The 12699-nt window shown below is 46.4% G+C and overlaps 1 protein-coding gene across 1 annotated transcript in view; it reads right to left on the minus strand.

Moving 5' to 3' along the window:
• The window catches only part of Usp43 (ubiquitin specific peptidase 43), a 58683-nt gene that overhangs the window by 33564 nt on the left and 12420 nt on the right, over window positions 1-12699 (minus strand). The window contains exons 3-5 of the mRNA XM_021213676.2: window positions 9329-9432; window positions 3625-3717; window positions 1968-2103 (exon numbers count right to left, since the gene is read on the minus strand). Coding sequence (XP_021069335.1) covers window positions 1968-2103; window positions 3625-3717; window positions 9329-9432 — 333 coding nt within the window. The remainder of the gene's footprint in view (window positions 1-1967; window positions 2104-3624; window positions 3718-9328; window positions 9433-12699) is intronic.

Raw genomic sequence — 12699 nt, forward strand, 5'->3', positions numbered from 1 at the left:
CACACACACACACACACACACACACACACACACACACACACACACTTCCCTAGAACATTTAAGAGTTCATTTATTTTACAAGGGTGGGGGCCTGGCATGTGCAAACCACAGCACGTGTTTGGAAGTCAGAAGACAACTTTCCAGATTCAGGTCAGCAGGCTTGAAGGCAAGCACCATTACAAGAAAAATATGCATTACTTTTCCCCTGTGTGAGAGTTTCACAAAAATCCTCCAGGTAGAAATGAAGGACTACTCAGATGGGGGGGGTGGCGGGGGGGTGCCGGTAGACTGACAGAAGCCTTGGTAACCAGGGTGATTGATTATACAAATATACAGATATAGCCACAACCTTAAGATGTGCGTACGTTGCTGTATGTGCTTTATAAAGTACCTAACAAAAAACTTACACATATTTTTGTTTGCTTAATTTTCAAAGGTTCTACCAGGTTACCTGAGAAACATAAATTTTCCATTTTATAGTTACAGGAACAGAAGACTGATCAATCACTTGCAAGGCCCAAGTCAGAGAAAACTGGAGAGCAGCCGAGTCACAGCTAGAATCCCACTCGGAGCCCCTCTGTGATGGTAGTGTTTCCTGTCAACTGACTGCATTTAGGATCACCGTGGAAACGCAGCTGCAAGTGCTCATGGGTATATCTCTAGAAAGGTTTAACTGAAGATGAAGCCCCGCCATAAATGTGAGCAGCAGCAGTCCAGGGCCTGGGGATGAGTAGAATGCTAAGAAGGCAAGCAGAGCTTCACATCCATCTCTCTCTGCTCCCTGACTGTGGGCAGGCAGACCTGTGAGGACCAGCTGCTTCAGCCCTGCCCATCCCCCAGCAACAGCAGGCTACAATGTAGCCCTCAAAGCCAAAATGAACCCTTCAGCCAGTCCTCCTTCTGGTCACAGCAACTAGGAAACTCATGTGGCCTCTCATCTTGCCATGTTGTCACTGTATCACTTTTATCCCACCACACATCACAGGGGTCCTCTGGGCACAGTAAAGCCAATTCTTCACCAGGACTCCTTAGGAAGCAAAATGAAGCCCAGTGTGGCAGCTCACACATGTAACCCCAGTCACTGAATGAGATGCTGTCTAAATAAATATAAATAAATAAATAAATCAAAGACATGTCTGGTGTGACATGCTGAGCCCAAGGCAGGAAGGTCACGTGGTCAAAGCCAGCTTGGGTTACAAAGTATGCGGCAGTCTTAAGCCAGCAGAACAGTTTTCCACCTTCTCCATCTCCTCTCCTATCACAAACCTTCAATGTGTGCATCTCACTAAGCATCCCTCTGGTACCCTACCGATATTCTCAGGAGTGGAAAAGCATAAAACCACATGCATTCCCATCCCAGCTTAGCCACCTCCTTGCTGTGTGACCTTGGACAATTCACTTAACCCCTGTGAACCTTTTTCCCCACTTCTAAGATGAAGATCTCTGTAATATCCTCTTTATAAGAGTGGACAGGATTAACTCATGAGATAAACTGAGCACTGTGCCACATGCCTATATTTCAACACTGGGGAGGCTGAGGCAGAAGGATGGATAGGAATTTAAGGCCACCCTGGAATATATATAGGGGTACCAGGCCAGCTGGAATCATGTAGTCAGTCCTTATGTCAGGAGGGAGGGAAGGAGGGAGGGAGGGAGGGAGGGAGTGGAGGGGAGACGGAAGGAGAAAAGCACCATGAGACAGTGCCCACACTTAGTAAACATGACTGGTTAGCTGCTGTTGGATCACAATTACCATCACCTTCAGAACTGCAAAGTGTCTTTTTGCGGTCACCCTGAGTAATAATGCAGAAGTCAAGGCCGGGTCACTACAGACACCGAGGGACAACTAATCAAATAGAAGCCAGTGAGTCATGCTGGAGTCATCTGGGAACCACACATTAGCCTGGGCAGCTGGCCCAGTCAGCATTCTGTCATCCAATGGCCAGGCCCCAGCCGTTCCAGCACACCTCCTCTGCAGGGACACCTCCTTCCTCTGCAACCATCTTCCTCAAGGCCGCCACTGTGCTGAGGATTGGCACGGCCAAGCCAACACGCAGGAACCGCTGGCTCTTAGAGGGGAACACCAAAGTGACACTCAAGAATCTGGAAAACAGAAAGGGAGCCAAAATTCTTAAAGGACTGAAGGGAATGGTCACCAACGCCATGGACCATGGCGGGCAGGCTCAGTCCTTAAACACAGTTTGCTAATTAGGTCCCTGCACTTTAGGTGCCCAGCCATTAGGCGGCAGGAGAGAGTCAAATCTCTCAAACTGCTTTTCCAGAGTGTTGACCATAAAAGGATTTTGAGTAGAAATCCCACTATATAGATCTGTGTCTGGTCCCTCTGATCCTAAGACTGTAACCGTTAAACAGTTAAAACAAATGAATAAAATAAAATAAAACAAATGAACAAAGAAAACTCTGCATTTTGTAAAACAGAACAGCCAAGTGGCTTATTTTAAAAGAAATCAACCCTACTGGTCACTTTCCCATCAATGAAAACTTCCCTTCTGGTCTCTGCTTTCACTTCCCCTCACAGACCCCAGAGCCCACTCCTGAGGGACAGTGACTGCTGTGCTGTGGTAATTAGCCCAGTCACAAGCTGGGATTAGAACCAGGAAAGTCTGCCCCAGAGTCACTGCTCTAACCACTGTGCAACAGAGACCCCTCAGGCACAGCCTACATTTGATTCTGTCAGCGGTGGTATAACCCATGTTACTGTATAAGACAAGGGTTATGCTTATGACACAGACAGCACAGCAGTTCTGAGAAGATGGAGTTGTGGCTGTCATGGGTGGCTTTGTGAAGCAGTCCTGTGTTCTGCTAGATCCTAAGCATGCAGATGTGGCTAGGAAGAGGAGGAGACAGGACTGAATAAGGTGGGAACACAATGAAGAAACACCACCACCTCCAGGCCCACACCGGCTCCTACTGTCACCCTTCCATGACACAGGCCTGGCCAGCTGTGTTGATGGCAAGATGGGATTCCGGGAAAGAGGCTGCACTGCCAATGCCTTGCTTTCAGACACTACAGCCCACTGCTCTCTCACCCCAACACCGATTTTTTTTTTTCCTCACCGGTACCAAACAAGCCATTTTTCTTTCTCTTTCTTTCCTTCTTCATGAAATAATCTCCCTATAGACAAGTGTGATAGCTCGTGCCTACAGACACAGCACTTGGGAGGCTAAGGCAGAGGGACAGACTATAGAATGAGACTCTGTCTATAAATAAATAATAAATAGGAAAGACAGAAAAGAAAGATTTCCCCATACCTTTATAAAGAAGGGACAGGATTTTGAGACAGGGCAGGGAAGAGCATGTAGCAACAGAAGCCCTTGTCTGATTGAAGTGGGGGCTGCGCCAGCTCCTGAGTGAGCCAGAGACCTAAGTCAGGATGCTGCGTGGACTCAGCACAGACACACAAAAGCATCCTGTTCATCAGCTGGAGAGTGAACACCCCTTTCTCTTTAATTGCCCATTAACTGAGTGGCACCTGACTGTACAACCAGGCTTAGAGACAGCTGAGTGAAAAATGGCAGATCCAGGAAGAGAAGGTTCTCCGGAAAGAAGAAAGAGGGATCAAGTAGAGTGGGCATGCCCCAGCACTCGGGACACTCACATACCTCGTCTGGCGCAAGGGGATGGGAAGGGACACACACAGGAAGGGGTCGAAGGTGTTGCTTTGTTTCAGGCAGTGGGGACAAGTCAAGGAAGACCTGTGAAGGCAAGAGCAGAGATGAACCATCGTCACACTTAAGTAGCTTGGTAGCCCTCAAACATCTCCACAGAATTACTACAGCATTTCCTTTCCAGCAGTTCCACACAGAACTGAAAGCAGGTGTTCAATGAGCACTTCCATGTGAATGCTGCTGCAGTCCTGCACAAGACTCAGAGTCAGAACCAACCAGCAATAGATAAGGGGGTAGACAAAAGGTGGTACATCCAAACTGTGGAATACAACTCAGCCATAAAACAAAACAGAGTCCTTGGAAATATGTCAAGTACCAAGAAATACCCAGACCTATTGTATCATTCTATTTATTTATTTGTTTTGTTTTGTTTTGTTTTCGAGATAGGGTTTCTTTGTGTATCCCTGGCTGTCCTGGAACTCACTCTGTAGACCAGGCTGGCCTTGAACTCAGAAATCTGCCTGCCTCTGCCTCCCAAGTGCTGGGATTAAAGGGGTGCGCCACCACTGCCCAGCTGTATCATTCTATTTATATGAGATATCTAGAATAGGATAGGACAAAGAGATGCACTTCAAATCGGTGGTTTCTAGAAGCTGGGGCAAAGGAAGTGGAATGTGACTATTCCCTGGGTACCAGATTTCCCTGAGCCCCAAAACACACGAATCGCTTTTTTGAAATGGCTATTTGATCTATTTGTTTGTTTGCTTAATTGATAGGGAGGGTGGGAGAACATGCCACAGTACGTATATTGAGTCAGATCAGTCTCTGGGAGTCGGTCTTTTCCTTCCACCATGTGGGTTCTGGCATAGAACTTAGGTCGTCAGGTTTGGCAACGCGTGCCTTTACCCTCTGAGCCATCGCACTAGCCTAACCCACACATGGATTTTTAAAGGTGCAGACTTCCAGGTTTTTCCTGACATACATTACATATCAATGACATAGGGGAGGGACTCTGGCGTCTTAAGTATAAAAACTTTCCAAGAATCAGATGTGGTATTTCATAACTGTAATTCTAGCACTCAAGAGGCTGAGGTAGAAGGATAGAAAGTTCCAGGTCACTGTAGGCTATATAGCAAGAAACTATTTCAAAGATAACAACAACAACAACAACATAGCAAGAAGGTGAACCTATAGATTCACCTGAGGTGTCTGCTCTTTGTCAGACGCTGGGGATACAAGTTACCTAATGGTTACAATAGGGATACAAGTTATCTAAGTGGATAGAAGTTTCTAGAAGGTTGGTAGCATTTAGAAAACAGTCCCCAGTAGTCTCTTGTTTCCTTGCTTGTTGTGCTGGTGGTAGCACAGGGCCTCAGAGATGCTAAGTCCACTGTCTACAATGCAGCACACCCCCATGTCTTTTCTGCTTAACACTGACCCAGGAGAATCAATGTAAAGGTTTAATAAAAGGCAGTGTGTCTCACAGCCTTCACTGGCCATGGCATTTGTGGGGTTCCTGCAGCTCCTGCTTCTCTTCAGATCACCCCACCTCTCCAGATCACTGTGGGCAGAGGTATGCACCAAGCCACAGGATACACTCTTGTGTTTGGAAAACTTTCCAATCCCCAGTTCGCACTCTCCTTCTTTTAGCCTCCAAAAAACAAAACCAGGTATGTTTTTTTTTCTTTCATAGAGTTGCATTGTATCAAACTGGTTCAAGAATATGACTTTGATTTCTTTAAGTTTACTTATGTGTGTCTGTGCGTATGAGCACATGCAGGTGCCTACAGAGGCCTGAAGGGGATGTTGGATCCTTTGGGACAGGAGTTAAAAGAGTTTGTGAGCTGCCTCATGTGGGTTCTGGGATCCAAACACATCCTCTGTAAGAGCAATAAGTACTGGTAACCTCTGAGACAATTTCCTGTCCCAAGATGACCTTATATGAGCCCTGAACTTATTTCATGAAGCAAGATGTGTGATTTGGGAAAATAAAAATAAAAATTTTATAAGCAATTGGCTAATTGTTTGTATGTATGTATGTGTGTGTGTGAGAGAGAGAGAGAGTGTGTGTGTATGTGTGTGTGTACACATCTTATGGTAGTGAGAACTGAAACCATAGAATTGTATTGTATCAAACTTCATAGACTTGTATCATACCCGAATGACTCAAGAATATGACCTTGCCATCCCAAGGATGTACTTTATCACTAGGCTATAACCCCACTCTTACTTTGTAAGGAACAAAGGTAACATATTGTTCTTAAGTTAGACTACAGAAAAGATGGGAAATACACCTGTTTCTCAGAAATTGGGAATGGTGATAGATTAAATATGACCAGTGGGCCCAAAAATGGACATGGAGGTCCTGGATTTAGTCCTCAGTATCTCAGGAGAAATGGTAACTGAAGAGGAGATAGAAGACAGAGAACCCACAATTACCCACCACCCCCAGTGTCATAAAGGTGACCGATAGCATCCATACTCCCCCATGGAACAGACAAATTATGACCACTCAATACATCATCTTGGAGTTGCCCCCACCCATCCCACTGAAGAAAATCATGTCTCACACCTCAAAAGCCCTTGCTTGCATAGGCTTCCTGATGACACTTTCTCTACATGGCAGGCTCTCTGGCTCAAGTGGTATTCTCAGTTGCCACCAGCACAAACACCTCTTGTGCTTTTATAGATGAGAAATCCACTGGAAGGGCATTATAGATCCTTAACATTTGACCAACTCAAAGACCACTTCCTGAGAAGCCCAGCCCTGAAGACCCATCCACCCCACGTAAAGTCAGGAACCTAGCATACACTTCAAAGCACCTTCAATTTAAAATACAAAACAAACAAACAAAAACAAAAAACCACCCACCAATAATGTTTAGATAGAAAAGATCCTCCTGTGCCCTCCCCACTGAAACCCACTCTTCCACTGAAATTCTTCCACACAGTCCCCGCCCACCTCCTAGTCCTGCCTCCCTGCCCTCTTGCCACTGACCCATCTTGACCTTCTTCTCATTTGTTTTCTGTTGGTCTGGTTTTGAGAGCGTCTTTTTCTGTAGCCTAGGCTGGCCTGTTTAATTCTGTAGTCCTAGCTGACTTCGAACTCAGCAATTCCCATCTCGGCCTCCCAAGTGCTGGGGTGACAGGCCTTGGCCATTGCGATTAGTTCTTTCTATTCCTTAAACTTGCCCTCCCAACACTTGAATTAACCTGGATCATTACCTACTTAGATGCCTTGTCTCTGCGGCTCCCCCACCTGGAATACCTAGCCCCAGTGATTTGACTTCTTGTCACGCCCCTCTTTGCTCAAATGTCCATCTGAAAAGAGGGCTTCCAGATTTCATCATCTAATGCCAAGTCTTCCACCTCTCAGGTCCCTAGGTCCCCTCTTATTATTCATGATATCTGGGGCTGGGGAAGGATAGGGGGGATTGTCTGACATCACTCCCTACACACACACCTGGACAGGATTTAAGATTGGGGCCGAAAAGATGACTCAGTGATTAAGAGTATTTTTCTCTTCCAGAGGACCCCAGTTCAATTCCCAGCCCTCACATGGCAGCTCACAATATCCATACAGAGTTTAGGCTCATTCTGGAGAGCTCTGCACCACCCAGTACTCCCGGCAACAGAAGAGAACATGCATACTCCACAGTAGCTCCAGCCACTTCCTCATGGTCCTCCCTCCCTGGAGCGGAGGGTGGGCCCCTCTCAAGGCCTTTCCCTGCTCCCCTAGAAAGTAGCTTCAAAGCATTCAGACACTACAGGGGCCCCCTGAGCTATCCTCCTCAAAGATGGCAGTGCATGCTTATTCATTCCCTCGGAAATTGCTGAAAATAATGCAAATCCTTAGACAGAGAAGTTTTATGTCAACCCTTCCCAGTCAAAGGCAAAGAACAAAAGTCTCCCAGAAAGTATGAAAATACGGGGCTGGAAGTTGGGAAATTCTAAAAGACTAAATGTCACCTGCTTGAAGGGGAAGTAATTAAGAAAAGAAACTCACTAAGAGCTCTGGGGAAACACAGCAGAGCAAAGGAAAAGAAGCAGTCGCCAAGACCAGAGAGCAGTTCTGATGGCAATGGCTCATGGACACCCACAAGGACAGACATTGGAACCCATTTGAAGAAACAAGAAAGCCTGGCTCAGGGCGACCAATTGGATCACAGACAATCACAAATAAACATGGGATAGGAAAGTCGCAGAGGGGAGTTAGCCAACACAGGGCTCCAACTTCACAGAACCTGCTGAGGGTGGAGCTTCTCCTGCACTTACACAGATTATTAATAAAATATACTTAAGCACACGTTAAGCATACATATATTTATATTACATAAATAAATTTAATATCTATTATTAACGTCACCCCTTGGTAGGACACTTGCGTAGCATGTAAGAGATTCAGGGTAAAATCCCAACTCTTCAAAAAGCAGTAATAGTAAATTATATAAATATAATGCATGCCATTTATACTATTTAACATATTTTATTATAAATATATAAGTACATATTACCTTATATGTGATAGCACATATATTTCACGTGGAACATAAGCACAAATATTTTCACAAACAATATAAAACATAAAATGTGTTATCAAATCCTATGTAAATATTACGCATTGACTCTAAAACTCTCTCAGGGAAGTTGAGAGTGGAATGGCAGTTACCAGGGCAGTTACCAGAGGTCAGGGAGAAGGGATGGCAGATGGGGAGATGCCGACCAATGGGCACTAATCCACAGGCAGCAACAAGCCCTCTGTTCAGCCACACAGGTGGAGTGATTAGAGATAACTGAATGATATGCATTAAATAAAAAGCTACAAGACAGGATTTTGTAAGATTTTTCCCATGAACTAATGATGAACATTTGAGGATACATACTTATTGAACATGACATTGTATATTATAGACACATGTCAAATCAGCATACCATTCACAGATTCAATTTTGGTTTTGCTCCAGCTTTTAAAAAGTGGAACCTAAACCCGATGTTAGAAACATACATATGTGGACATCTCATTTAAGAGAGGCTTTCTGCATCCAATGGCATCCCTTAAATCTTGACCTCTGTGCTCGCTCTCAGCTTGGAGGTGACAGTCATCTTTGTGGAGTATGTTCCCACCCATTTGACCCTATTCAGCTACCAAAACTCATGAAAAGACACATGCAGCCAAACAGTCTAGGGCTAAGGTCCCCTCTTTGAAGTCTTGTTGATGCAGGCATTTTCACTAAACACCATGATTCTTATAAACATTCATACTCTCTTATAGAAATACCCACACTGCATACTTCTTAAAGTCAAAGGCCACGTGATGATTTTATATCCACCATGTCGAGCTGAGCTCGCAGTGACTAACTCAGCTGAGCCCTCTGGCCATGCCATGCAAACAGGAAGGGTCTCCCCAGCTTCACTGTGTCTGCAGGATGGTTGATCCTGGCCGCCACATCTCTGTTCTACAGAACCATCCTCCGGCCGCTCCTTTAAAGGAGGGCAGAAGGCCATTCCAGGAAGCCAAGAAGAAAACCTCAAGGTTGGAGACCACAGGTGAGTGATTAGCTGGGGCTGGGGCAGGAAACGGAAGGGGACTGGAGTCCTTGGTTGTTTTGTTGTGCAGGGTCAAGCAAGGGCAATGAGATACAGGTGGCCTTCCCGCACAACTCCCGGGGACCTCATGCTAAGCCCACCGTCATCTTACCTGTACTGTGCTTGAAAGTGGCTCTGCACAAAGCTAGGCCCTAAGGAGGTAGGAGCTGCAGATGGCCGGAGGTCCTCTGAGATCTTACTCACTTCTGGGGGCAGCTGCAAAGGAACAAGGAAGAGATCCGATGACATCCTGTCCCCATTAGATCACAGGGCTGCTTCCTGGTCACAGGGCCTACCACCTCACCCTAATGCCCATATCATCCCTTCCTGTGCCCTGTGGATCTTCCTCTTGTTTGCCCAAACCTCTGAGAAAGGGTATACACATGTGCAGAACACAGAACTCAAGGGTGACCATAGAGAGAACTCACACACACACTCCCCACCCAACTCCACCCTGGGGTTCATGGCACTGCTCTTCACCTGTGTCCTGCTGGGGCCTCGGATACATCCACAACAGGCATCAATTGTCTACAGGAAGGTGTTGACAGGTGCCATGGCCTCCAGATTCAGTTGGCTGCTGCTGGAATTGCTTGTCTTGTGGTTAACCATACTGTCCTCTGGTTCAGCATCTTCAATAATGCTCTCTGCTCTGTGTTTACACTGTTTTGTCCTCTGTGGTCTCTAAACTCCCTCTGCCCCTTATAACAACACTCAATATTGTGCTAAGAGACCAACTGGAGAATCCAAGTTAATTACCCTAATTCAACTTTCTTAATCACATCTGTAAATAGCAGTTCCAAATCCTTGCATCCTAAATATATCTTTCTAGGTCATTGTTCACCCTTCTTCCCTCAAGGCTCTGGCCTACTCCAGTGTCCACCATGGTCCCTGAAGGGCTGCTACTCCCAGTGTGAGTTGCTCCAGCTTCCCAGGACTCCTGGTTATCCTTACTTTCTGCCCACTCCATAACACACAGGGGACATAATTACTTATGAAGTTCCCCCTACACACACCACACACACACACACACACACACACACACACACACACAAAACCTCACTGAAGGTTGTCCAGGGTGCCATTCCATGCACAGCAGCTCATAACACAAAGCTGTTTAGTAAATATTTGAGCATCTATATAAGGCCAGACATATGTTCCTGACAGCACTGTATCTCCATTTCTCAATGTGTTTTACCCTCACTACCCTAAAGAGTCATTTGAGACATGCTCTCCTTCTTTGGCCTTCTGGGGCTTATACCCAGAGCCTCACACCTACTGGGCAAGCGCTCCACCTCTGAGCTCCACCTCTAGCCAGGCATACTTTTCAAAGCATCCCCAACACAAAGCTATAGTGTAACACTGTGCATGTGGCTTAGGTGCTTTTTTGAACACGTTATCTTTGTTTCTGTATCACTGTGAGCGGCGTCTTTATTCTCTCAAACTGTCCCTGCTGGGTATTTTCCAACAGGGATGACACGGGTGGCTCGTCTATTCAACTTTTTCCAATCCAGTCAGTTTCCTTGCTCGGTAGCTTTTGCCTCAGTCCATTTTACCCTCACCTGAGACCTTAGCCACACTCTCCCTGTGCCTGTCGGCTGTCAGCAATCCCAGCCCAGCTCAAGTGGTCTCGGGGGGTTCTAGAGTACAGAGACACTGGACAGTACTGAAGAGCAGGAGACTGTCTCCACGTGTGTAGCTTTAGGAGGTCACCACCCACACTGGGATGGGACCCTTTAGTGATATAGCTGTTCTGAGGCCATGTATAAAGCTCTAAGGGACCCCTCACCCGTGTTCCTGTGAGTAAGCCCAATCAATTCATTGGTTCAGCCAGCAAGATTTGGATGGAGTGGCCACTTTGGTCTGTCATTGGGGTAAAGAGACATTTGTTTATGTCTCCCCGGGGAAAACTTAATTCCCTACCAAGAGACAGGTCCATGACCCAAACTGCACCAAGATGTAATGCCAGGATACAAGCTGTGGGCAGTGACCAAGCTTGAAAACACTGATTGCAGCCATCATGATTAGGCAAGAAAACTCACAGCTCTTGCCCCCGAGACTCTTGCCCAGAGCTGTCTAATTCTAGACTAATGTTCCATTTAATCCTATGTGCTTCTCCCCGGCTGGCCATCTACATTCCCTCCTAGGGCACTTCCAGTTGTAAGCAGGAACTTCCATGACACAGAGGGTTTCTATATGAAGATGGCAAGCTGAGACTAGTCATAACAGTGGATGGGGTCACCAAGGGATGGAGTGTGGAAAGAAAATCCTAAGCAAAACTCGGAGAGAGGCAGTAGGAAGTCATTCACAGAACGTGGACTATGAGGTCAGAGGAACATGAGTCCAGTCTGCTAGGCAAGCGAACCTTGATACTTCTCAAAGCTTCATTGTATGCTTACACAGCATCCCCTCAGCATGGAACTACGGTGAAAATCAGGAGGTGAGATACACACCAGAAACAGAGGCTCACATCTATAATCCCGGGACTTGGGAGGCTGAGCCTGGAAGATCACTGGTTGAAAGACACCCTGGGTGGTCTACAGTTTGAGGCTACCATGTGAGTTTGAGGCCAGGATAAGTTACTGGAGGAAACCCTGTCTCAGAAAGGAAGGAGGGAGGATAGAAGAGAGAGGAAGGACTCTTACCTGGCACACAGTAGGTACTTAATACACGTTGGCTGCTGTTTCTCTCCCTAGACTCATACCTACCCACCATTATTCTGCAAAAGTAGCAATTTCTGGAAAACTATCAAAAAGATTGTTTACGTGTTGGTGTTCACAGGGCAGTGAAAATACAGCCCTTGCAGGACAGGCGTATTTGAGAATCGTTAAAGTAATGGAAAAAGAGAGCAGCCCTTACGTTTTTCTATTCCAGTTACAAATGAATCTCGCTGTGTGGTTTTCCTATGTCCTCGGTATAGAAATAACTTCAAAGGGAAAGAAATCACTCCAGGTACACAGAGGGCAGGAGCTTTCTTTGCTGAAAGGGAAAATGAAGTTTTCCTGCTAAATAACCACAAGGCTCTACCTGCTGCCTCCAAGACACACAGCCCAGCCTCAGCGCAGCCCTCCTTCAAGAAGCAACTTAAGGAGGACAGAGAAAGAGACATTGCTGGGGTTGCTGGGTCAGAGTGAGGCTGAGTAGACCTTGCCTAGGGATGTTCTGATCCTACCATAGCTGTTCCATGGAGGGACAGAAAGCAGAGGGGTGGTGAGGAAAGGGAGTGAGGGGGAGGGGAGCCTGGAATCAGGCTGAGCGGCCTAGTGAGGGGTGACTTTAGTTCCTGCTTGGTAGGAAGCCACCAGAGCAAGGCAAGCAGGAGATGACATCACCTTGTTCCCTTTTTGAAGAGACCTGGCTTCAGAGTGGAGAATGCCATAGAGGACAATACTGGAAACTGGGGGCCGGGAGTGTCACTCAAGAGATAAACACCTGCCCGGCAAGCATAAGTACCTGGAATCCATGCCCAGCCTGAAAGAGAAAGAG

The sequence above is a fragment of the Mus pahari genome, chromosome 14 (genome assembly GCF_900095145.1).
Source record: "Mus pahari chromosome 14, PAHARI_EIJ_v1.1, whole genome shotgun sequence".
NCBI lineage: Eukaryota > Metazoa > Chordata > Mammalia > Rodentia > Muridae > Mus > Mus pahari.